This window comes from Pristis pectinata, chromosome 2 (genome assembly GCF_009764475.1).
Source record: "Pristis pectinata isolate sPriPec2 chromosome 2, sPriPec2.1.pri, whole genome shotgun sequence".
NCBI lineage: Eukaryota > Metazoa > Chordata > Chondrichthyes > Rhinopristiformes > Pristidae > Pristis > Pristis pectinata.
This window is the reverse complement of record NC_067406.1, coordinates 18540374-18564301: the sequence shown is the minus strand read 5'-3', so window position 1 is coordinate 18564301 and position 23928 is coordinate 18540374. Positions and strand designations below refer to the sequence as shown.

The following is a 23928-nucleotide window of genomic DNA, read 5'->3' as shown; positions in this document are numbered from 1 at the left end:
CAGCCCGCAAGTGTCGCCACACTTCCGGCACCAACATAGCCTGCCCACAGCTTCCTAACCCGTACGTCTTTGGAATGTGGGAGGAAACCGGAGCACCTGGAGGAAACCCATGCGGTCATGGGGAGAACATACAAACTCCTTACAGACAGTGGCCGGAATTGAACCCAGGTCGCTGGCGCTGCGTTAGCATTATGCTAACCGCTACACTACCATAGTAAAGTTGTTAAACCTAAGTGTACATAATGATATATGCAAGGCAATTGTTTTCTGCTATTAAACAGTTGTGTAGTCCAGTATTGCAGCTTCACTTGGCTGGTACCTCATTATTTTTAGGTAGCCCTGGTGCTGCTCCTGGCACAGCCCAGCAGTGCAACAAGCTCTCCCTACTCTTGGAACTACAGGTTCTAAAATATCACTGTCGGCCGACCGCACTTCCAGAGAACTTGCTGTACTTGCCCTTGAATGACCGAAAAGGAAAAACTGGAGTTGCTGATCCAAATTGATCTTTGCAGGATTTGTTTGTGCTTTAAATTGGTTGAGGGCACGTAGAGAGAGAGACCACTTAATTGGAAATGCCCGAAGCCTTTTGGCTGCTTTATTGCTTGTGGCGAATTGAGATCTGTATTGTAATATATCTGGCATAATACCAGTTGTTTGGTGTCCCGGCCATTTGCTTTCTTACTGTTTGGTAGTTTCTGACGAAGATGAGTTTAAGCATTGTTCCATTTATAAATTGAATTTGTAGCCACTGAGTGTGTGGTGTCATGGCTGTGCAGCAACTCCTGTCCATCCAGTAGTGGCTGTACTTCATGAATACGGATCCAGCAGTGTTGAAGTTGCATGCCGTCAGAGCCATTGATAATATGAGGACAAAATGAAACCAGCATGGCTTTCTGTCACACAAGGATCTCTGTATGTATCACTAGCCTTAGAACATAGAACAGTACAGCACAGAACAGGCCCTTCGGCCCACAATGTTGTGCTGACATAGCTATTCCCTCCTACCTACAGAATGCCCATATCCCTCCATTTTCCTCTCATTCATGTGCCCATCCAAGCCCCTCTTAAGAGCCCCCAAAGAATTTGCCTCCACCACCCTATCAGGCAACGCATTCCAGGCATCCACCACCCTTGTTTCACTTGGATTCCAGGATGGAAGAACAGAGTGTTGACTTAAATAAAAATGGGCCTCGGTTGAATTTACTGCACCTGCAGTTACTGTGGAATATCGAAATGAATCTTCTGAGGTAACCAGCTGTGAACAGTGTTGTTGAAAAGAAGTTGATAGCGAGTGGAGTGATGTGCTTTACAAAGCAGGTTATGAGGAGATGGTCCAAGTGCTGGACATTCAGCCCCTCAGTCATTCTACAGAAAATAGATTGTCATTGGTGAGTTGCAGGTTGTGTACCCTCACGTGGAAAAGAATGACAGCAGTGGCATTTAGAGTCATAGAGCACTACAGTACAGAAACAGGCCCTTCGGCCCATGTAGTCCATGCTGTCCTGGTTTTCTACCTAGTCCCATCTACCTGCAGCTGGACCATAGCCCTCCATACCTCTCCCATTCATGTACATAGAAACATAGAAAACCTGCAGCACAATTCAGGCCCTTCGGCCCACAAAGCTGTGCCGAACATGTCCCTACCTTAGACATTACTAGGCTTACCCATAGCCCTCTATTTTTCTCAGCTCCATATACTTATCCAAAAGTCTCTTAAAAGACCCTGTCGTATCCGCTTCCACCACCGTTGCTGGAAGCCCATTTCACGCACTCACCACTCTCTGAGTGAAAAACTTAACCCTGACATCTCTATATCTACTCCCCAGCACCTTAAACCTATGTCCTCTTGTGGCCACCATTTCAGCCCTGGGGAAAAGCCTCTGACTATCTACCCAATCAATGCCTCTCATCATCTTATACACCTCTATCGGGTCCCCCCTCATCCTCCGTCGCTCCAAGGAGAAAAGGCCGAGTTCCCTCAACCTGCTTTCATAAGGCATGCTCCGCAATCCAGGCAGCATCCTTGTAAATCTCTTCTGCATCCTTTCTATGTCTTCCACATCCTTCTTGTAGTGAGGTGACCAGAACTGAGCACAGTACTGCAAGTGGGGACTGACCAGGGTCCTATATAGCTGCAACAATATCTTTCAGCTCCTAAATTCAATTCCCCAATTGATGAAGGACAATACACCATATGCCTTCTTAACCACAGAGTCAACCTGTTCAGCTGCTTTGAGCGTCCTGTGGACTCAGACCCCAAGATCCCTCTGATCCTCCACACTGCCAAGAGTCCTACCATTAATACTATACTCTGCCATCATATTTGACCTACCAAAATGAACCACTTCACACTTATCTGGGTTGAACTGCATCTGCTACTTCTCAGCCCAACTTTGCATCCTATCTATGTCCCGCTGTAACCTCTGACAGCCCTCTATACTATCCACAACACATCCAACCTTTGTGTCATCCGCAAACTTACTAACCCATCCCTCCACTTCCTCATCCAGGTAGTTTATAAAAATCACAAAGAGTAAGGGTCCCAGTACAGATCCCTGAGGTACACCACTGGTCACCGACCTCCATGCAGAATACGACCCTTCAACAACCACTCTTTGCCTTCTGTGGGCCAGCTGGTTCTGGATCCACATTGCAATGTCCCCTTGGATCCCATGCCTCCTTACTTTCTCAATAAGCCTTGCATGGGGTACCTTATCAAATGCCTTGCTGAAATCCATATACACTACATCCACTGCTCTCCCTTCATTGATGTGTTTAGTCACATCCTCAAAAAAAATTCAATCAGACTCGTAAGGCAGGACCTGCCCTTGACAAAACCATGCTGACTATTGTCACGAACCAGCAACAAAAGAAACACACTGAGCATGATTTAGTGTTAAAAACTATTTTATTAATCACTACTATTGATAATACGTAAAATAAAAGTAAAAATGTTAGTATGTTAGAATTCAAAAATGTTAAACCTCGAACGTTAACCCCAAAACTAAACTCTTCGTGTGTGTGTGTGTGACAAAGTCCAAAACTCCCAGTTCCTGAATGGTTCTTAAAGTTCAGTTCCGCAAGCCATAAGGTGAAACATGAGCAAGGGCTTCTTCAACAACCACCGTTGTCTGAAGATAAGATGTAGATGTAGAAAAACATAGAGAGAGTACATACGAAATCCAAATGTTCCACGATGGAACCCAAACGACACTTCAGTGTTTACTCGGTAGTGACTTCCTCACCCCGAAAGCATCCGAACCGTGGTCGTCCACACACAAATACCTGTTTCCTTCTACAGGTCAGCAACAAAGTGAACTCCACCGGATTACTTCCAACTTCCATACATGGATTTCAATGGCAAACACAGTTATTGTTTCTCATCCATCGATAGAGAAAAACAAGCAGGCTGGTGTCTCTCTCCCTTCTCTCTCTCTCTTCTTCTTCTTCTTCTTCAACAACGTCATTACGTCCTTTATCTTCTATTGACGTAAGCACGCCCCACACACACATACACACACACTCTCTATCTTAAAGGGACTTTCACTGAGTCCGTAACACCTCCCACCTAAAAAAAAATTTTCCCAAGAAAATTTCAACCGCGCATACAGTTAGTAATGTTAATAATTATCACGCTACACAACTACAGACTATCAGATTAGTACAGATACATGTTTCCCATTTAACATCGGGAAAGACAATCAGCAATCACATTATCTTTGCCTTTAATGTGAGTTATCATGAGATCAAACTCTTGCAAAATTAAACTCCAATTTAACAGCCTTCTGTTCTTGTTTTTGACTCGGCTCAGAAACACCAATGGGTTATGATCTGTATACACAGTCAATGGTTTCTGAGCGGTGCAAACATATACACTGAAATGTTGCAAGGCTAAAACAAGCGACAGTAATTCTTTCTCTATGGTGGAATAATTCTTTTGATGCTCATTAAATTTCTTTGAAAAGTAAGCTACAGGATGGTCAATATCATCAAGGTCACCCTTCTGCAACAACACAGCTCCTGCAGCTTCATCACTGGCATCTACTGCTAATGAAAATGGCTTTTCAAAGTCAGGTGTTCTGAGCACAGGATGGTAGCATAAAATGGCTTTCAGCTTCTCAAATGCTTCTTGACAAGAATCTGTCCAAACAAACTTTACTCCCTTCTTCAGAAGATTAGTTAGGGGAAGAGCAATATCAGCAAAACTTTTACAAAATTTTCGATAATATCCAACCATTCCCAAAAATCTTCTAACAGTCCTCGTACCTGTGGGAATAGGGAACTCAGATATTGCTTGAACTTTTGCCTGAACAGGAGCTTGCTTGCCTTGACCTACAACATAACCAAGGTACGTCACAGTGGCATGGCCAAATTCACTTTTAGCCAAGTTAACTGTAAGGTTAGCCTTGGAAAGTCTTTCAAACAACCTTTCTAACGCAGAGATGTGATCTTCCCAAGTATCATTCCCAGTCACTAAGTCGTCAATGTAGGCATCTGTATGTTTTAACCCATGAATCACTGAATTAATCATTCTTTGAAATGTTGCCGGAGCATTTTTCATTCCAAATGGCAAAACATTGTATTCATACAATCCAGAAGGGGTTACAAAGGCTGAAATCTCCCTTCCTCTATCTGTTAATGGAACACACCAGTACCCTTTTAATAAGTCAATCTTTGTAAGAAATTTTGCCTTTCCCACTCTGTCTATGCAATCATCCACTCTAGGAATAGGGTAAGCATCTGACTTTGTTACAGCATTCACTTTCCTGTAATCTGTGCAAAATCTAACAGTTCCATCAGGTTTAGGTACAATAACACAGGGCGAACTCCAATTTGAAGTAGAATGTCTAATAATATCATTTTCCAACATGTATTTTATTTCCTGATCAACAAGTTTACTTTTTTCCACATTCATTCGATATGGGTGTTGTTTGATTGGTTTTGCATCCCCAACATCAACATCATGGGTAATTATCGATGTTCTGTTTGGAACATCTGGGAACAGATTTTTAAATTTTAAAATTAATTCTCTCATCTGTTGTTTTTGTGAAACTTGTAAATGGTCCAACTTCGTTTCAAGGTTCTCCATGATATTTTGGTTTTTCAGTTTCGATGGAACAATATTTGGTCTAAATTGGCCTTCCTCAACATCAACATCAGGCATTCTAGAAACAACCTTTTCACCATCCACCAAGGCCACAACTGAATCCCTCTCATAATAAGGTTTTAGCATGTTTACATGACAGAGTTGTGTTTTCTTGCGTCTATCTGGTGTTTTGATTATATATGTTAGATCAGTCACTCGAGATTCAATAACATAGGGTCCAGAAAAACGAGCTTGCAAGGGATTATTTTGGCTAGGGAAAAATACCAACACCTTTTGCCCCACTGCAAATGTCCTAGGCTGAGCACGTCTATCAAAATATGTCTTCATTCTTATCTGGCTTGTTTTCAGATTCTCTCTCGCTAGCTGGCAGACTCTCTCCAACCGAGTTTTAAATTTTTGGACATAGTCCAACAGACTCAAGTGAACTTCCTCATTAACCCATTGCTCTCTTAACAACTCCAAAGGTCCTCTCACCCTATGTCCAACACAAGCTCAAACGGACTAAATCCGATTGACTCCTGGATCGATTCTCTAACGGCAAACAAAAGTAAATGGATACCTTCGTCCCAATCCTTGGTGTTTTCAAAGCAATAAGTCTTCAGCATATTTTTGAGAGTAGAATGAAATCTCTCCAGAGCTCCTTGAGATTCTGGGTGATATGCAGATGATACAATCTGCTTTGCTCCCAGCTCATAGACTATTTGTTGAAAAATTTTTGACATAAAATTACTACCTTGATCAGATTGGATTTCTTTTGGCAAACCAAACAAGGTAAAAAATTTTACAAGAGCCTTTGACACCGTCTTGGCCTTAATATTTCTAAGGGGTATTGCCTCTGGAAATCTAGAAGTAGCACACATGATGGTTAACAAATACTGATTTCCAGTCTTAGACTTTGGTAATGGACCAACACAGTCCACAATCACCTTCGAAAAGGGTTCACCAAAAGCAGGAATTGGTTTCAAAGGAGCCACAGGGGGTTTTTGATTTGGTTTACCCACCATCTGACATGTGTGGCAGGTTCGACAAAACATCACCACATCTTTTCTCAAACCAGGCCAATAGAATTGTTTCAAGATCTTCCCTACAGTTTTATTCACACCAAAATGACCACCCAAAGGCATACTATGGGCCAGGTTTAAAATCTCATCCCTATAAACTTTTGGAACAACAACCTGATGAATAATTTCCCATTCCTCAGTAACAGGAACATGAGGAGGTCTCCATTTCCTCATTAACACTCCATTTTTGACATAGTATCCAGTTGGCACCTTTTCAATCTCCTCACATGAGAGAGCTTTTTCTTTCAATTCTGTCAACTCAGGGTCCTTTGTCTGTTCCACCATAAAATCCTTCCTCGACAAAGACAAATCTTTAAATTCAGGCTCACTATAAGGATGTTGATCCTCCAGTGAAGACAGAAAAGTCTCAGATAAGGCATCAAAATTTTCTTCCTGTTTAGGACTGTCACAAGGAACTACATCAGACTGCACCGGACTGTCTGTCTTGGCTAATTCTCTAGCTCTAGCTCGAGTCACCGCACATGATGGGTAAACATCTGAATCATCCTCAGACTCATCAATCCTTGGTTTGGTTGTTAACCGTACCACAGGATCACTTTCTCCATTTGCAAGGTCATTTCCCAATAACAAAGAAACTCCTTCCACTGGCAAACTAGGTCTTATCCCTATCTCAACTGGTCCTTCTACGAACTTTGACTTTAAAATCACCCTGTGAAAAGGGACAGACATGGTCTCACCTGTAACACCTCGTACTAGATTTACTTCACCAGTGTCACTTTCTTCACCAAAATTTAAAACACTGTCCAGCAAGAGAGATTGACTAGCCCCAGTATCTCTAAGAATTTTCACTGGCACCTGGGGTGACTCATCATTCAGTGAAACAAAACCCTCTGATACATACGAACGGAATTCTTTTCTCACCTCCTCCAACTTTTCCGCTTTTCCCTCTTGCAAGGACTGATCTTTAACAGCATCTCCTGAACCTTTTTGATTTTTAATTGCCTGAAAGCAAGCATTGGGCCCAGCTTCCTTCTTTTTCTTCAAAAGGGCACAATTAGATATCACGTGGCCAGGTTTCCTACAGTAATAACAAGTACGCTCAACAGGTTTCTCCAGCCCTGGCTTCTTTTCATCTTTTCCTTTTTGATTACCTCCCAATTTAATCTCTGGTTTACCTGGATTGTCTTTGTAACTCTTTTGAAAGGTTTTAGGTTGTCCCCATTTGGATTTATGGGTTAAAGCATAATCATCTGCCAACCTAGCAGTTTCTTGTAAAGTTTCCACTGCCTTTTCATTTAAATATGTTGTTAATTCAGCTGGAACACATCTTTTAAAGTCTTCCACCAGTATCAATTCTGTCAATTTATCATATTCCCCATCTACATTTTTAGCCAGGCACCATCGTTCAAAACATATTCTCTTTCCATTGGCAAATTCCATATAAGTCTGATCTGCAGATTTCCTCAAGTCTCTGAATTTTTGTCTATAAGCCTCAGGGACCAATTCATAGGCCTTCAAAATAGCTTGTTTTACCTTGGTATAATCAGCTGCATCCTCAACAGACAAAGCAGAATAAGCTTTTTGAGCTTTACCTTTAATCACACTCTGTACCATAAGAGCCCATCCTTTCCTTGGCCAGTTTGAACTCACAGCAACCTTTTCAAAATGTTGGAAATACTGATCAACCTGATCTTCTTCAAACGGAGGGACTAATCGAACCTCCCTGCTGGCTGAAAAACCATCATCAGAATCAGATTCCGAACTCCTACGCTTCATTTGTAACTCATGCTGCCTCTGTTTCTCCTTCTCCTCACTATCCAGCTCCATCCTCTTCAATTCCATCTGCTTCATTGCTAGATCAGCCTCTATCTTCATCTGAGTTAGCTTTTGTTCAGCCTCTAATCTCTTTTCCTCTCGTTCAGCTTCTATCTTTAACTGGGTTTGCTCTCGTTCAGCTTCTATCTTTAACTGGGTTTGCTCTCGTTCGGCCTCTAATCTCTTTTCCTCTCGTTCAGCTTCTATCTTTGCCAGCTGCACCTGTGCCTCAGAAATTGCTATTTCACTGCCAGGAAACTGTTTTAACACTTCCTTCTCAAACACCTTCTTTTCCACATAATGGCCAGCTATCAGTCTCTGAATATCTGCCTTTCTCATAGACTGCTTTACTTCTGTAAGGTTTAGCCTTGTAGCAATCTTTATCAGATCATCCTTTTTCGCCACCTCCAATCCCTTTTGGGTTGGTGACTCTAAAAATGCCTTAATATCCATTGCTGCTGGTTTCCACACACACAAGCCAATTAAAAAGAATTTATCAGACCTCCCTCAAAAATCTTTGGATTGAATCTCGAACAAATCTCGTCAATCTGGGGTACAATCCCAGACGACACTCGTTAACCTTGGGAACTATCCCGGACGAGCCCCCAATTTTGTCACGAACCAGCAACAAAAGAAACACACTGAGCATGATTTAGTGTTAAAAACTATTTTATTAATCACTACTATTGATAATACGTAAAATAAAAGTAAAAATGTTAGTATGTTAGAATTCAAAAATGTTAAACCTCGAACGTTAACCCCAAAACTAAACTCTTCGTGTGTGTGTGTGACAAAGTCCAAAACTCCCAGTTCCTGAATGGTTCTTAAAGTTCAGTTCCGCAAGCCATAAGGTGAAACATGAGCAAGGGCTTCTTCAACAACCACCGTTGTCTGAAGATAAGATGTAGATGTAGAAAAACATAGAGAGAGTACATACGAAATCCAAATGTTCCACGATGGAACCCAAACGACACTTCAGTGTTTACTCGGTAGTGACTTCCTCACCCCGAAAGCATCCGAACCGTGGTCGTCCACACACAAATACCTGTTTCCTTCTACAGGTCAGCAACAAAGTGAACTCCACCGGATTACTTCCAACTTCCATACATGGATTTCAATGGCAAACACAGTTATTGTTTCTCATCCATCGATAGAGAAAAACAAGCAGGCTGGTGTCTCTCTCCCTTCTCTCTCTCTCTTCTTCTTCTTCTTCTTCAACAACGTCATTACGTCCTTTATCTTCTATTGACATAAGCACGCCCCACACACACATACACACACACTCTCTATCTTAAAGGGACTTTCACTGAGTCCGTAACACTATTCCTAATCATATTATACCCCTCCAAATGTTCATAAATCCTGCCTCTCAGGATCTTCTCCATCAGTTTACCACCCACTGAGGTAAGACTCACCGGTCTATAATTTCCTGGGCTATCTCTACTCCCTTTCTTGAATAAGGGAACAACATCCGCAACCCTCCAATCTTCTGGAACCTCTCCTGTCTCCATCGATGATGCAAAGATCATCGTCAGAGGCTCCGCAATCTCCTCCCTCGCCTCCCACAGCAACCTGGGGTACATCTCATCTGGTCCTGGCGACTTATCCAACTTGATGCTTTCCAAAAGTTCCAGCACCTCCTCTTTCCTAATATCTACATGCTCAAGCTTTTCAGCCTGCTGCAAGTCCTCACCACAATCCCCCAGATCTTTTTCAGTAGTGAATACTGATGTAAAGTATTCATTAAGTACCTCTGCTATTTCTTCCAGATCCATACACACTTTCCCACTGCTGCACTTGATAGGCCCTATTCTTTTGCATCTTATCCTCTTGCTCTTCACATACTTGTAGAATGCCTTGGGGTTTTCCTTAATCCTGCCTGCCAAGGCCTTCTCATGTCCCATAGAACCATACAGCACAAAACAGGCCCTTCTGGCTCTCCTAATTTCCTTCTTAAGCTTCTTCCTGTTAGCCTTATACTCTTCCAGATCTCTAACATTACCTAGCTCTCTGTACCTTTTGTATGCTTTTCTTTTCCTTTTGACTAGATTTATTATAGCCTTTGTACACCACAGTTCCTGTATCCTCTCGTGATTCCCTGTCTCATTGGAACATGCCTATGCAGAACTCCACCCAAATATCCCTTGAATATTTGCCACATTTCTTCCGTACTTTTCCCTGAGAACATCTATTCCCAATTTAAGCTTCCAGTTTCCTGCCTGAGAGCCTCATAATTCCCTTTACTCCAAGTAAACACCTTTCTAGTCTGTCTTTTCCTCTCTCTCTCCAATGTTATCATAAAGGAGATAGAATTATGATCACTAGCTCCAAATGCTGTCCCACTGAGAGATCTGACACCTGACCAGGTTCATTTCCCAGTACCTATCCAAACTTCTCTTAAATGTTACAATTGAACCCGCATCCACCACTTCCACTAGCAGCTTGTTCCACACTCGCACCACCCTCTGAGTGGGGTAATTCTCCCTCAGATTCCCCTTAAATATTTCACCTTTCACCTTAAACCTATGTCCTCTGGTTCCAGTCTCACCCAACCTGAGGGGAAAAGCCTGCATACATTCACCCTATCTATACCCCTCATAATTTTGTATACTTCTATAAGATCGCCCCTCATTCTCCTGTGCTCCAGGGAATAAAGAAAAAAAATTCAGTTGCTAATCATGCTCTTAGCCTTCTATGGGTCTTCGGTCAAAGATGGACACATTTCAGACCTGGAAAAATCTTTGAAGTGAAAGGTAGTCATGAATCTGTTTCAAACAAGAGACAGCTGAGGATGTGTGATGTATCAGAAGAAATGACAGGTAGAGGGCAGTAGAAAAATAAAAGAGGCGTAAGAAATTTTTAAATTATGACAGCTCTGGACTGTGACTACTGACTAGATATTTCCTTTAGGATTTAATTCATGGAGATAGCAAAATGTTGTATTGATTTTCAGACCAGACTCAATAATCATTTCAAAATGATTAAATCAAGCCCACCTTGAGAGAATTTGGATTATCAAACTTAAAATTTTCTTTAGTGCAGCCTCTTTTAAAATCCTATTTCAACACGGCAGCTCGTTTTGAACAGGTGAAATACCTCATCAAAGTGACGTGTGAGTTGTAATGCAAATATGTTTAACAATGCATTTACAAATGAAAGCCCAAGTGTCTGCACGATACCACAGTCAGAAAGAACATTTGCTCTATGTTCTCAGGGAAACTGGAGAGGAGGAAACTGATGGTCAGATTAATGTTTTTTTTAGAAGCTCCATAACACAGGACTGCACCCAAGAACCAGGCAGTTTTCACATTGGGCACAGGAGGTAAATTGCATAATTATTTATTAACCAACACACACCACCTTGCATTTGATTCCTGGCAATGAGTCCTTTTTGCCTATTCCAACATCGAATCAATATCTGATCAATGGTCTTCCACCTGAAGCTTTAAATCTTTCTGCACAGTTGCTGCTTGACCTGCTGATTACCTCCAGTATTTTCTTTTTAGACTCCTAGTTCATTTATGGCATGTGGGCTTTCCTGGTAAAACCAGCATTTATCCCCAAATGCCCATGAGACAGTTGTGGTGAGTTGCTAAGATGAACCACTGCACAGTACTGAGAGCTAGGGAATTTCGGGCTATGGATCCAGTGACAATGAGGGAATGGGTAAATACAAGTCAGGGTAGTGTATGATTCTCATTTGGCCCTTTTTAGAAAAACGGAAATAGCCCAGTTTAACTTATCACGACAGAGAATAAGGCCATTTGGCCCAATGCTTCAATGCTGGCTCCCAGCAGAGAAATCCCTTCACCTCCATTTCCCCCCCCTTTCATTTCCCTGTTTCCTTGCACGTTATTCTCTCTTGCGCCCCCATCATTTGCCTTTGATTCTTTTGCCACTTACTTACAATGGGGGTAAGTTAGAGCAGCCAATTAACCTACCAGTATGGCTTTGGGACGTGCAAGGAAACTTGCGCACCCAGGGGAAACCCACGCAGAGAGCGTGCAGACTCCACACAGACAGCACCCGAGGTCAGGATTGAACCTGGATCACTGGAGGTGTGAGGCAGGAGCACTAACTGCTGCACCACGTACCTCTCTAATTTTACATGCTTAACAGCAAGCCATGTTGGTCAGGGAATTTTCTCAGAAACAATTAAACATTTACAACACATTAATTGTAAAGTGATAACATGATCCAAAACAAGTATACAGTTACCTGACCAGGTTGGACAGGTGGATGGCTTGGGTATTGATGATCCTTTGCTTCCACAAGTAATTGATTCTTTTGTGCTACTTTAGAGGGCTAATAGCCCAAAATTACCATATTGTATTTGTACATTAAAACAATTCCAGATCTTTGATCTTTTTAATTCAGTATGGCTTACTGTTAATGTAAATCAAAATTTAAAAAAACAAAGGTCGGCACAAATTTGTGGGCCGAAGGGCCTGTATTGTGCTGTACTGTTCTATGTTCTATAGAAGAAGTCATTTAATCAACATCCTCTGACCCTGCATTGCAGTTCCTATCATAGTCATTCAATAAACACTGCCTTAAACAATAACTTTCCTAAATCTGCAAAGCTCTTAAATTCTCTCATTGTCAGCAATCTAAAATTGTAGTGTAGCGGTTACTGTAATGCTATTACAGCACAAGTGACCTGGGTTCAATTCCGCCGCTGTCTGTAAGGAGTTTGTACGTTCTCCCAGTGTCTGCGTGGGTTTCCTCCAGGTGCTCCGGTTTCCTCCCACATTCCAAAGATGTAAAGGTTAGGATCTGTGGGCATGCTATGTTGGCGCCAGAAGCGTGGCGACACTTGTGGGCTGCCCCAGCACCTTCTCAGTAATGCAAAAAGACTCATTTCACTATGTGTTTCGATGTACATTTGACTAATAAATAAATATCTTATCTCTCCACTCCCTGCAGCATCCTTGTGAATCTTTTCTGCATCCTTTCCAGCATAATCACACTTTTAATTAAATGTTCATTTTAAATATTAATATAATTAATTCGGTCATTAATATATTCACAATGTATTAATTCATATAATTACTTTAAAACAAAAGAAAGAACATGTAACATTATCTTTCCTGGACTTGAGTCATTCATAGATTCTTATCAAAACCTGAAGGCTAGGCCTGACATTTAACATTAGGCATGACTTAAATTCTAATGATTTCAGTATTTTTGACTGAATATGTGCTCTCCCCAAACAAGCATTGTTAACACTGCTTACTAACCATCTACTACCACTTGACCACAGGTATTGATTGTGCTGTGTCTTTAAACTGAAATTAATCCTTGGTTACCAAGATACAAATACCCATCATTCTATTTATCAGTAAAATAACTCTTAAAGTATATATTTAACACTATCCAAATCCATTGAAATTCATAATAAATAAAAAACAAATCTAGAAAGGTTGCTCTGTTTTCTGGCTCGGAACCATCTGTAGTCCAATATCTTCCCTAATTCCACACACTTTAAACTTGTGTCCATATATTCTACATCACTAAAGTCTTCTTAAAACGTCCTTGTTCAAAGCTCAGTATTTCTACTTTCTACCGTATCTGCTACCTTCTCTATGTTCTGGCGATAGCCATCAGATTAGTACGGAGGCCATAAAGAGTGGAGACTTTAGCAGCAACAGGCCAGGATGTTTTTCTCCGCAGTCTGTGGACCTTCTCCCTCAATTTGTGGCAACACCTTAGTTGAACGTCTGACGTTGGTTGGCTGCCTATGTTAATCTACAAGCATTAGAGTCATACGGCATGGAAACCAGACCCTTTGGCCCAACTCGTCCATGTCAGCTGGTGCCCACCAAGCTAGAACCATTTGCCCGTGTTTGGCCCATAATCCTCTAAACCCCTCCTATCCATGTACTTATCCAAATACCTTTTAAATATTGTTACTGTACCTGCCTCAACCACTTCCTCTGGCAGCTCGTTCCATACACCCACCACCCTCTGTGTGAAGAAGTTGCCCCTCAGGTCCCTTTTAAATCTTTCATCTCTCACCTTAAACCTATAACCTCTGGTTTTTGATTCCCTTTCCCTGGAAAAAAGACTGTGCATTCACCCTACCTCTGTTCTTCATGATTTTATGCACCTTTATAAAGTCTCCCATGCTCCAAGGGATATAGTCCTAGCCTGCCCAACCTCTTCATATGACTCGGGCCCTTGAGTCCTGGCAGCATCCTTGTAAATCTTCTCTGCATTCTTTCCAGTTTAATGATCAGTAACTGATTTCCTTGGTACTTTCAAAGATCTCTCAAACACCCTTTTTCTTTTGACCCATGTTTTTGTACATGTGGAGAAATGTTAGATTATTAATGGAAAAATTAACCTGTCCATGTCAAGGCAACTTGTTTATATTGAGGTAACCGTTTAAAAAGAGCATTACCTTGCCCACTATATTTGTTGCTGTTTTATGTGGTGACGAGGACTCAGGCAGTTGCCTCCTTGTGTTTTGCAGCCATTCTGGACATTGGGTCGCTGGCTCTGTGCTCCTACCTGTTCTTCCAGGTGAAGACAAGGCTGAGGAGAAAGGAATTTGAGAAGACGACCATGCAGACAACCCTGGGTGAAAGCTACGTGATTGCAATATTTGCTGTAATGTTTGCAGTAACCGCCTCAGCCCTAAGTCTACCCAAGACCTTTCTGAAGGAGGTGAGAGTGTCGGATGGCAGGACAGAAGAGGAGAACACGCTGATCGCACCACAGAGCTCTGGAACTCGTGAAGAGAGCGGCTGAACAATTTGCACTACATCCCTTGAGACTCTCCTGGATTTGTCTGGTTGACCCAGCGTCCTGCTGTAGTGGTGCCATGTGTAGGGTCAAAGAACAGAGGCAGAATGCAGCCTAGTCTGAAGTGGACAGCTCACTGTAGAGCCAAAGGTGTGATGTCTTTGACTGCTCCAAAGTGGGGGAAAAAAAAGAGCTTTAATGTTTGCTTCATACAGTTTTTTTTATATATATTTTCTCTTTGTACAGTTGTCACCAATTGAAGTAGTTGTAGGTTTTCTGAAGTTGCTGCTCAGTCAGTGTTGAGTTAAAATCAATAAAAGTCACTGAGCCCAACCCACCAGGTATGACGAGCAGAATTTATCGATGTCAGCAGTGGCAGACGCCGGCAAGCTGAACTTCACTGACGAGGTTCACTTCAAAAGATTCGAATCATCTGTCAACGTCTTGACTTTAACTCTGACTACTGATGAAGCAAAACGTAGTCAGTCAGTTCTGATGTAGGAATGTTGGGAGTGTTTGTCGGGCAGTGTCTGTGGGGAGGGCATCAAGATTGGTGTTTCATAATGGTGACATTCCATTGTGGGGCAGGGATTGTTGACCTGAGACACCAGCTTGATCTCTCTCTCTCTGGGGATATAGCCTGCCCTGTTGAGTGTTTCCTGCACTTCCTGCTTTTGTTCTAAATTTTTAACATCCACAGTTTTTTTTATTCCTTTTCGGTCTCTGACCAGTTCTCATATGTCACCTACATGTAAATTGTTTGACATTTTTTCCTCTCTCCACAGATGCTGCCTGTGCTTCTTCCGCTGTCTCCCGTATTTCAGATTTCAAGCAACTGATGTGTTCTGTAACTCAGTTTTTATGTCCTTTCCTCCTCTCTCCTCTGCTTTGTGAACCTCCTCTATCCACACTTCCTCTTGGCATAACATCACACTTGGATGTTATGCCAACGTTTTATCCTGCTCTATTATCTATCTAACCCTTCCCTCCTACATAGCCCTCCATTTTTCTATCATTCATGTGCCTATCTAAGAGTCTCTTAAATGTCCTTAATGTATCTGCCCCCACAACCTCTGCTGGCAGTGCGTTCCATGCACCCACCACTCTGTGTAAAAAAAAAACAAAAAAAACAAAAAAAACTTGCCTCTGACATCCCCCTTATTTCTTCCTCCAATCACCTTAAAATTATGCCCCCTCATGTTAGCCATTGTCGCCCTGGGAGAAAGTCTCTGTCCACTCGATCTATGCCTCATCATCTTGTTCACCTCTATCAGGTCACCTCTCATCCTCCTCCTCTTCAAAGAGAAAAGCCATAGCTCACTCAACCTACCCTCATAAGACATGCTCCCCGATCCAGGCAGCATCCTGGTAAATCTCCTCTGCACCCTCTCTAAAGCTTCCACATCCTTCCTGTAATGAGGCGACCAGAACTGAACACATTACTCCAAGTGTGGTCTAACCTGAGTTCTATAGAGCTGCAACATTATCTCGTGGCTCTTAAACTCAATACCCGACTAATGAAGGCCAACACACCATATGCCTTCTTAACAACCCTATTGAACTGTGCGGCAACCTTGAGGGATCTATGGATGTGGACTCCAAGATCCCTCTGTTCCTCCACACTGCTGAGAGTCCTGCCATTAACCTTGTATTCTGTCTTCAAATTCAATCTCCCGAAGTATATCACCTCGCACTTTTTTGGGTTGAACTCCATCTGCCACTTTTCAGCCCAGCTCTGCGTTCTTTCGATATCTTGTTGTAATCTACAGCAACCTTCTACACTATCCACAACACCACCAACCTTTGTATCATCAGCAAACTTACTAAGCCACCCTTCCACATCCTCATCCAAGTCAATTATAAAAAATTTTATATATAAAAATTTATAAAAAGATTAACTACTATTATTGAGCCTTAATCACCATCTTTCAGCTGACACCACTATCAATCATTCTCTTTCACAGATACTCCTTTTTTGTTCCCTTCGCCTCATGTGTTCTCTGCAACTTTAAAACATGCCTGTTTTCCAACAAAAAGTTATCAACCTCTAAGTGTCACTTCTGCTCCTCTCTCCACAGATGCTGCCTGACCAGCTGAGTCTTTCCAGCATTTTCTGTTTATTTCAGATTTCCAGCATCTGCAGGTTTTCTGCTTTTACCACAGCGCCACATCTGTTACTGCGCAGATCCTGGAGAAGTTTGAGTGAAATGTTCACAAGTGGCTTCTCTGATGTGCTGGACACATTACCTCAGAGCAAAGATCAACATCACTGGGTGTTCAATATCAGTTCCATTTAAGCTTTAAATTCTGAGGGCTAAGACATGGGATGTCAGAGAACATTTATGGTTAATTCCAAGAGACCTTGCTGCGGTGCGCATACAAATCTCAGCAACAGCAAGGCTGTGGGGACCTTTGGTACACAGCACACAGTAAGGCCATGCTTGTTCCCCAAGATCTCCTGCAGCACAAACCCACACCCTTGCCAGGACTCCATGGGGTGGAATCTGACTGGAGACTGGGTGTGTTGCAGAGTGAATCAGACCAGGGTCCTCAGCTGTGGGCTCTCCTTTCCCAAACACAGACTGCCAATGACAACCACTTGGCTGAGGTGGCGAGTCAGGAGAGCCCTGCCCCGTATAAACGTATGCATGATGCTTCTGCAAAGGTGGGAGGTCTCCTCATTCTCGGACAAGTGATGCCATTGTGTACCTTGGTGCCGGTCCTGAAGCTGAGAAGCAATGTTTGCAGTGTTAGCCTGTTGTGGTCTGCCCGTGCCTCCCAGTACAGTTGTGGCGGTGAGGGGGGAGGGGGAGATGAGGAGAGAAAGGAGCAGCATCTCTGGCTGCTCTCCCCTGACTGGCAAGAAACAGCCGGGAATGCTCAGAATGAAACCGGAGTGGAGTGAAGATCTCGATTTCCCTTCCCAGGTGGCATTCACTTTCCCACCACCTCATTCACTTACAAATTGGAGTGGGAGAACTGACAGCAATAAAACTTGAAGGGTCTAGATAACTACAGGAGGATTGTGGCTGAATATCCACTGTCTGTCACCAGACGGCCTTGGTTACATTATGGGCAATCTGTTGTGTGTGTGGTAAATTACCAACCTTTGCTGGAAACTTCCTCCCTGCAGTTCCCGCTAATGGTGAAGACAGGAGCAACAAAGGAGTCCGATCCCTGGACTTTTCTACATGGCACTGTCACCGGAAAACAAAATCATAGATTCAATAAAGCCCAATGCCTCTTCCCAGGGCGATCAACGTGGCTTTCCCGCATGGCCTACATCCTGAGAACTAATTCAGACATGCACGTTGATGAGTCAACGAGAAACAAAGGAGCAAGGCAATGGCAATGTGTGAGAGGCCATTGTGGAAAGGTTAACAAAATATGGATTAGGAAGGCACTGGGAGCTTGAGGAACAGACTTTATACACCAGCACTACCAAAAGTGTTCCAGCAGGCCAATTCCTAGGCCTTCAGTTATCTTCCTCTGTTTATATCTCCTCCACACAGATCAGCTATGATTGACAAGCAATCATCACTTTCTCTTAGACTGCACCATCACAGGGACAAACCTGGTCTCCACCCTATCACAGACACTCTCTCTGTTCTCTCCACTCCCCTCTGCAACATAAAATATGTTTTCTTATGTTTCCAGTTCTGCTGAAGGGTTATTGACCCGATATGTCAATGGCTCTCCCTCCACAGCTCTCCGAGAGGAAAAAAAATTCCTCCTTATCATCTTAAATGGGATCCCCTTATTCTGAAACTAATGCCCCCCGGGCAACATTTCTCAGATCCTCCCTGTTGGTCTCACTCAAAATCTTATTATATAGTATTACCTCTCATTCTACACTCTAAGGATTGCAGGCCCAACCTTCTCAACTTATTTTCATACATCAGCCCTCTTGATCTCAGGAATGAATGTTCTCTGCATTACCTCAAGTGCCATTATATCCTCTAATATGGAGACCAAAACGGTGTGCAGTATTCAAGGTGGGATCTCCCCAACATCTTGTAAATTTGAATAAACAGTGGTTAGTGTAACGCTATTACAGCACCAGCGACCTGGGTTCAATTCTGGCTGCTGTCTGTAAGGAGTTTGTACGTTGTCCCCGTGACTGCACGGGTTTCCTCAGGGTGCTCCAATTTCCTCCCACATTCCAAAGATGTATGGGTGAGGAAGTTGTGGGCATGCTATGTTGGCGCTGGAAGCGTGGTGACCCTTGCGGGCTGCCCCCTGAACACTCTACACAGAAGATGCATTTCACTGTGTTTCGATGTACATGTGACTAATAAAGATATCTTGTAATCATTGGTATTGGTTTATTATTATTGTCACTTGTACCAAGGTACAGTGAAAGACTTGTCTTGCATACCGATCGTACAGGTCAATTCATTACACAGTGCAGTTACATTGGGTTAGTACAGAGTGCATTGATGTAGTACAGATGAAAACAATAACAGTACAAAGTAAAGTGTCACAGCTACAGAGAAAGTGCAGTGCAATAAGGTGCAAGGTCACAACAAGATAGATTGTGAGGTCAAAGTCCATCTCATCGTATAAGGGAACCGTTCAATAGTCCTATCACAGTGGGGTAGAAGCTGTCCTTAAGTCTGGTGGTACGTGCCCTCAGGCTCCTGTATCTTCTACCCGATGGAAGAGGAGAGAAGAGAGAATGTCTCGGGTGGGTGGGGTCTTTGATTTTGCTGGCTGCTTCATCAAGACAGCGAGAGGTAAAGACAGAGTCCAAGGAGGGGAGGCTGGTGTCCGTGACGCGCTGGGCTGTGTCCACAACTCTCTGCAGTTTCTTGCGTTCCTGGGCAGAGCAGTTGCTGAACCAAGCCGTGATACATCCAGATAGGATGCTTTCTATGGTGCATTGATAAAAGTTGGTGAGTGTCAAAGGGGACAAACCGAATTTCTTTAGCCTCCTGAGGAAGTAGAGGCGCTGGTGAGCTTTCTTGGCTGTGGCATCTACGTGATTTGACCAGGACAGGCTGTTGGTGATGTTCACTCCCAGGAACTTGAAGCCCTCAACCCTCTAGACCTCAGCACCGTTAATGTAGACAGGCGCATGTACACTGCCCCCTTTCCTGAAGTCAATGACCAGCTCTTTTGTTGACATTGAGGGAAAGGTTGTTGTCATGACACCATTCCATTAAGCTCTCTATCTCCTTCCTGTACTCCGACTCATCGCTGTTTGAGGTACTGCCTACAATGGTGGTATCATCTGCAAACTTGTAGATGGAGTTAGAGCAGAATCTGGCCACACAGTCATGAGTGTATAGGGAGTAGAGTAGAGGGCTGAGGATGCAGCCTTGTGGGGCACCAGAGTTGAGAATAATTGTGCTGAAGGTATTGCTGCCTATCCTCACTGATTGCAGTCTGTTGGTTAGAAAGTCAAGGATCCAGTTACAGAGGGAGGTGTTGAGTCCGAGGTCTCGGAGTTTGGTGACAAGTTTGCTTGGGACTATTGTATTGAAGGCAGAGCTGTAGTCAATAAACAATAGTCTAATGTTGGTGTCTTTGCTGTCCAGATGCTCCAGAGATGAGTGTAGGGCCAGGGAGATGGCGTTCGCTGTAGACCTGTTACGACGGTAGGCAAATTGAGATTGTCTGGTAGGCTGGAGTTGATGCGTGCCATGACCAGCCTCTCAAAGCACTTCATGGTGGTGGATGTCAGAGCCACCGGTTGGTAGTCATTGAGGCATGTTACTTTGCTTTTCTTCGGTACCGGTATGATAGTGGTCTTTTTAAAACAGGTGGGAACCTGAGATTGAAGCAGGGAGCGGTTAAATATGTCTGCAAATACTCCTGCCAATTGATCAGCACAAGATCTGAGCACACGGCCAGGGACACCATCTGGGCCAGATGCTTTCCTCGTGTTCACTCTACAGAAGACTGATCTTATGTCTTCAATGGTCACCACGGGTTCAGTTGCATTGGAGGCTGTCAGGGTGGGTGGTGACAATCCATTTCCCTTCTGTTCAAAACGCGCATAGAATGTGTTAAGCTCATCAGGAACGGATGCACTGTTGTTAACTATGCAGCCTGTCTTCGTCTTGTAGCCCGTTATGGCATGTTAGCTCTGCCATAATTTATGGCTGGTCTGGGACTCTATTTTGAGTCGGTATTGCCTCTTGGCATCCCTGATAGCTTTCTGAAGGTCATATCTTGATTTCTTGTACAGATAAGGATCACCAGATTTGTGTGCAGCAGTCCTCGACTTCAGTAGGCAGTGGATCTCCCAGTTCATCCATGGTTTCCGGTTTGGGAACACCCGTATTGTCCTCTTTGGTATACAGTCCTCAACACACTTGCTGATAAAGTCTGTGATGGTGGTGACATACTCATCTAGGCTGGCAGCTGAGTCTTTGAACATGGACCAGTCCATTGTCTCAAAGCAGTCACGTAGGAGTTCATCTGCTTCCTCAGAACAGCACTGCACGACTCTCTGTACCAGATCCTCCCGTTTCAGTTTCTGTTTGTATGCAGGGAGGAGGAGCACAGCCTGGTGGTCTGATTTCCCAAAGTGAGGGCGAGGGGTGGCATCTTTGATGGTTGTATAGCTGTGGTCAAGGGTGTTGGCGCCCCTGGTGGAGCAGGAGATGTGCTGATAGTATTTTGGTAATACACTCTTGAGGTTGGCCTGATTGAAGTCACCTGCGATTATGAAGAGGGCCTCAGGGTATCCTGTCTCAAGGTTGTTGACCACGGAGTATAGCTCATAGAGTGCAGGCTTCATGTCTGTCTGTGGTGGGATGTTGGCTGCCATCAGGATAGCTGAAGTGAACTCCCTTGGCAGATAGAATGGTTGACACTTCACCGTTAGATATTCCAGGCTGGGTGAGCAGGAGCTCACCAGGACCGTCACGTCCGAGCACCACAAGCTATTGATTAAGAAGCAGACCCCTCCACCTTTAACTTTGCCTGAGGATACTCAGGTCCATTCGGTGAATTGAAAAGCCTTCAGGTTGAATAGCACAGTCAGGTGAAGCAGCTGTAAGCCACGTTTCAGTGAGACATAGCACACAATATCCCTACTTTTTACTCTCTACCCTGTGTGATAAAAGCTATCATTCTGCTACCTTTCCTAGTTACAGTACTTGCTGTATCTGCATGCCAGCCCTTAGTGCTTCATGTACTAGGGGTGAGGGGATGGAAATTGTGGTGGGGCTGTAGTCCATAGCCTTGATCTTTGCCATGTGAAATTAAAAGAAATTGCAGCTTATTCTAAGCTGGTTGTGATATCTATGCCAGTGAAGTATTTTTCCTTTATATTTCTAACTCACTTGACTATGTGAGGAATTAAATTATATATCATAGTTCAACCCTTGTATTGGACAGTGCTAGACTGTGGACACCTCCGTGTAAACAATACATCCTATGTATGAACTGATCCGGCAGTGTAGAAATGCAGCTGAGGGTCATAAATTGTTTAATTATATTAGATATTGTGGTTGGACTATTTTCAAACAGGAATACTATGACCAGCATCTTAAGTTACGGAAGCCCTCAAAAATGTTGTGCCTTAGGAAAAGAGGGTATTGTGTGTGCAAATGAAAAGGATGAAAACGACCAATGGAGATACAGGAAGCATTAACGAAGTAGTTGCAAATTGACACACATATGTTGAAATTGATTCCATCTGGGGGGAAAGGTATGAAAAGTTGATGGTGGTGAACTGTTTCTGGTAAAACATCAGAGAGGAAATGGGCAGATTGATCCAGAGGGAGATCTTGGAGGGGAGAGAACAATGTTCAGGTCACTGGTGTTAATGACTGGCTGGTTGGTTTTGCAGAGGCACGGTTATTCTGTGCAACAAGGAGTCTGTTGCTGTGATCCTTGGTGGACCCAAGAGACATCTAATGGTATCATCCTGCTGGCATCACACTAATGAAAGAGGTTTCATTGCTAGATTAATGAGAAAACTTCATGCTGTGTTGGAACGTAAATATGCAAATTGCTTTGGGATATAATTGCATTTTCTGTAGTAAAGGATATGATGGGGATTAACAGCCATCTGTTTAACTGTTTTATCTCACACAACCTTTCCACCATAAATATTGCACATTTTGAATTGTTTGCATAGAATTTTTTTTCAGATTGCATTCTTTTATAAAATTAAATATGAATATGGATTTTAAATTTGAGTTTTGCGGGAGCATTCGATGAATCTTGCCAAGATAGGATTAAAGAAAAATTACACTGAAATTCGTTATTAAAACAAATTGCACTCGGCTGATCTGCCCCACCCCCACTCCCACCACCTCCCACCAGTTCACCACTCTGTGATACCTCACTAATCTCACCAAGGCAGTGAGCAGCGACCACCATTTAGATGTTTGGAGCAGCAGAAATTCTTGTCTTGCTGATGGTGCAGAAAGGCCTTCACAGAGAGACCCCCAGATGGTAGGGGTTAGGAGCAGCATGGAATAATGGGACAGACTTGAGGGGCTTCATGGCCCTCTCCTGCCCAGGGTTCAGTTGATTTTTGCCACATCTCTAGCTCCAAGAAGCCTGAGTTAAGATTGTCGACTAGATCAATGGCATTGGGTTTCTTGGTTATAGGCTTCTAATTGTTCATAGTGATGGGGTAGGAGCAGAATTCCCCTGGTGCTACAAGATGATGGACTAGGGAGGCAGGAAGGGAGAGTAAGTAGAGGGTACACAGACCAGTTGACGTAAGACCTCTCCACGCTTTGCCACTATTTGTCACTGGCATTGATTCCCTTTTTACTTAGTCAAGATTGGTTATAAAAGATCAATTTGTATTTGAAGTAAAATAAAATAACTGCATTAAACTCAGGAAGACAAGTGCTTTTGCAGAGTGTGTTCTTTTAATTGCACCACACACATGATACCCATCAACTGTCTGGAACAATTTAAATAAAGAAACCAATCGTGTATTGTCACTGACCACTGCAACAGTATTTAGTGAGATCATGGATTGCTTTACATCTTTTCTATCATAAATTAAAATGGCAGTGTTTAACTGAAACAACGGAGTTACAACAGGAGCTATAAGAGCACCCGGTCCTTTGATCGCAATGGCAGCTGACAGACAGATCTATGGTCAGTAACTGGGGTGTGACTCAGGATCTACAGTTGTTGCTTTAATTACTGTTCCTTGCTTTGGACAGTTCAGGGAACCACTGGGGCCCTGTCTTTCTGGAAACTCCTCAATCTCAGGCAATTCTTCCATTCCAAGCTGTGTATCATTTCTTCCTTGGT

At 43.1% G+C, this 23928-nt stretch overlaps 1 protein-coding gene across 1 annotated transcript in view; it reads left to right on the top strand.

The window, feature by feature from the left end:
- Window positions 1-15219, top strand: part of LOC127567452 (transmembrane protein 127) — a 40045-nt gene extending 24826 nt beyond the window's left edge. The window contains exon 3 of the mRNA XM_052010373.1: window positions 14420-15219. Coding sequence (XP_051866333.1) covers window positions 14420-14697 — 278 coding nt within the window. The 3' untranslated portion in view covers window positions 14698-15219. The remainder of the gene's footprint in view (window positions 1-14419) is intronic.
- The last annotated feature ends 8709 nt before the right edge of the window (window positions 15220-23928 follow it).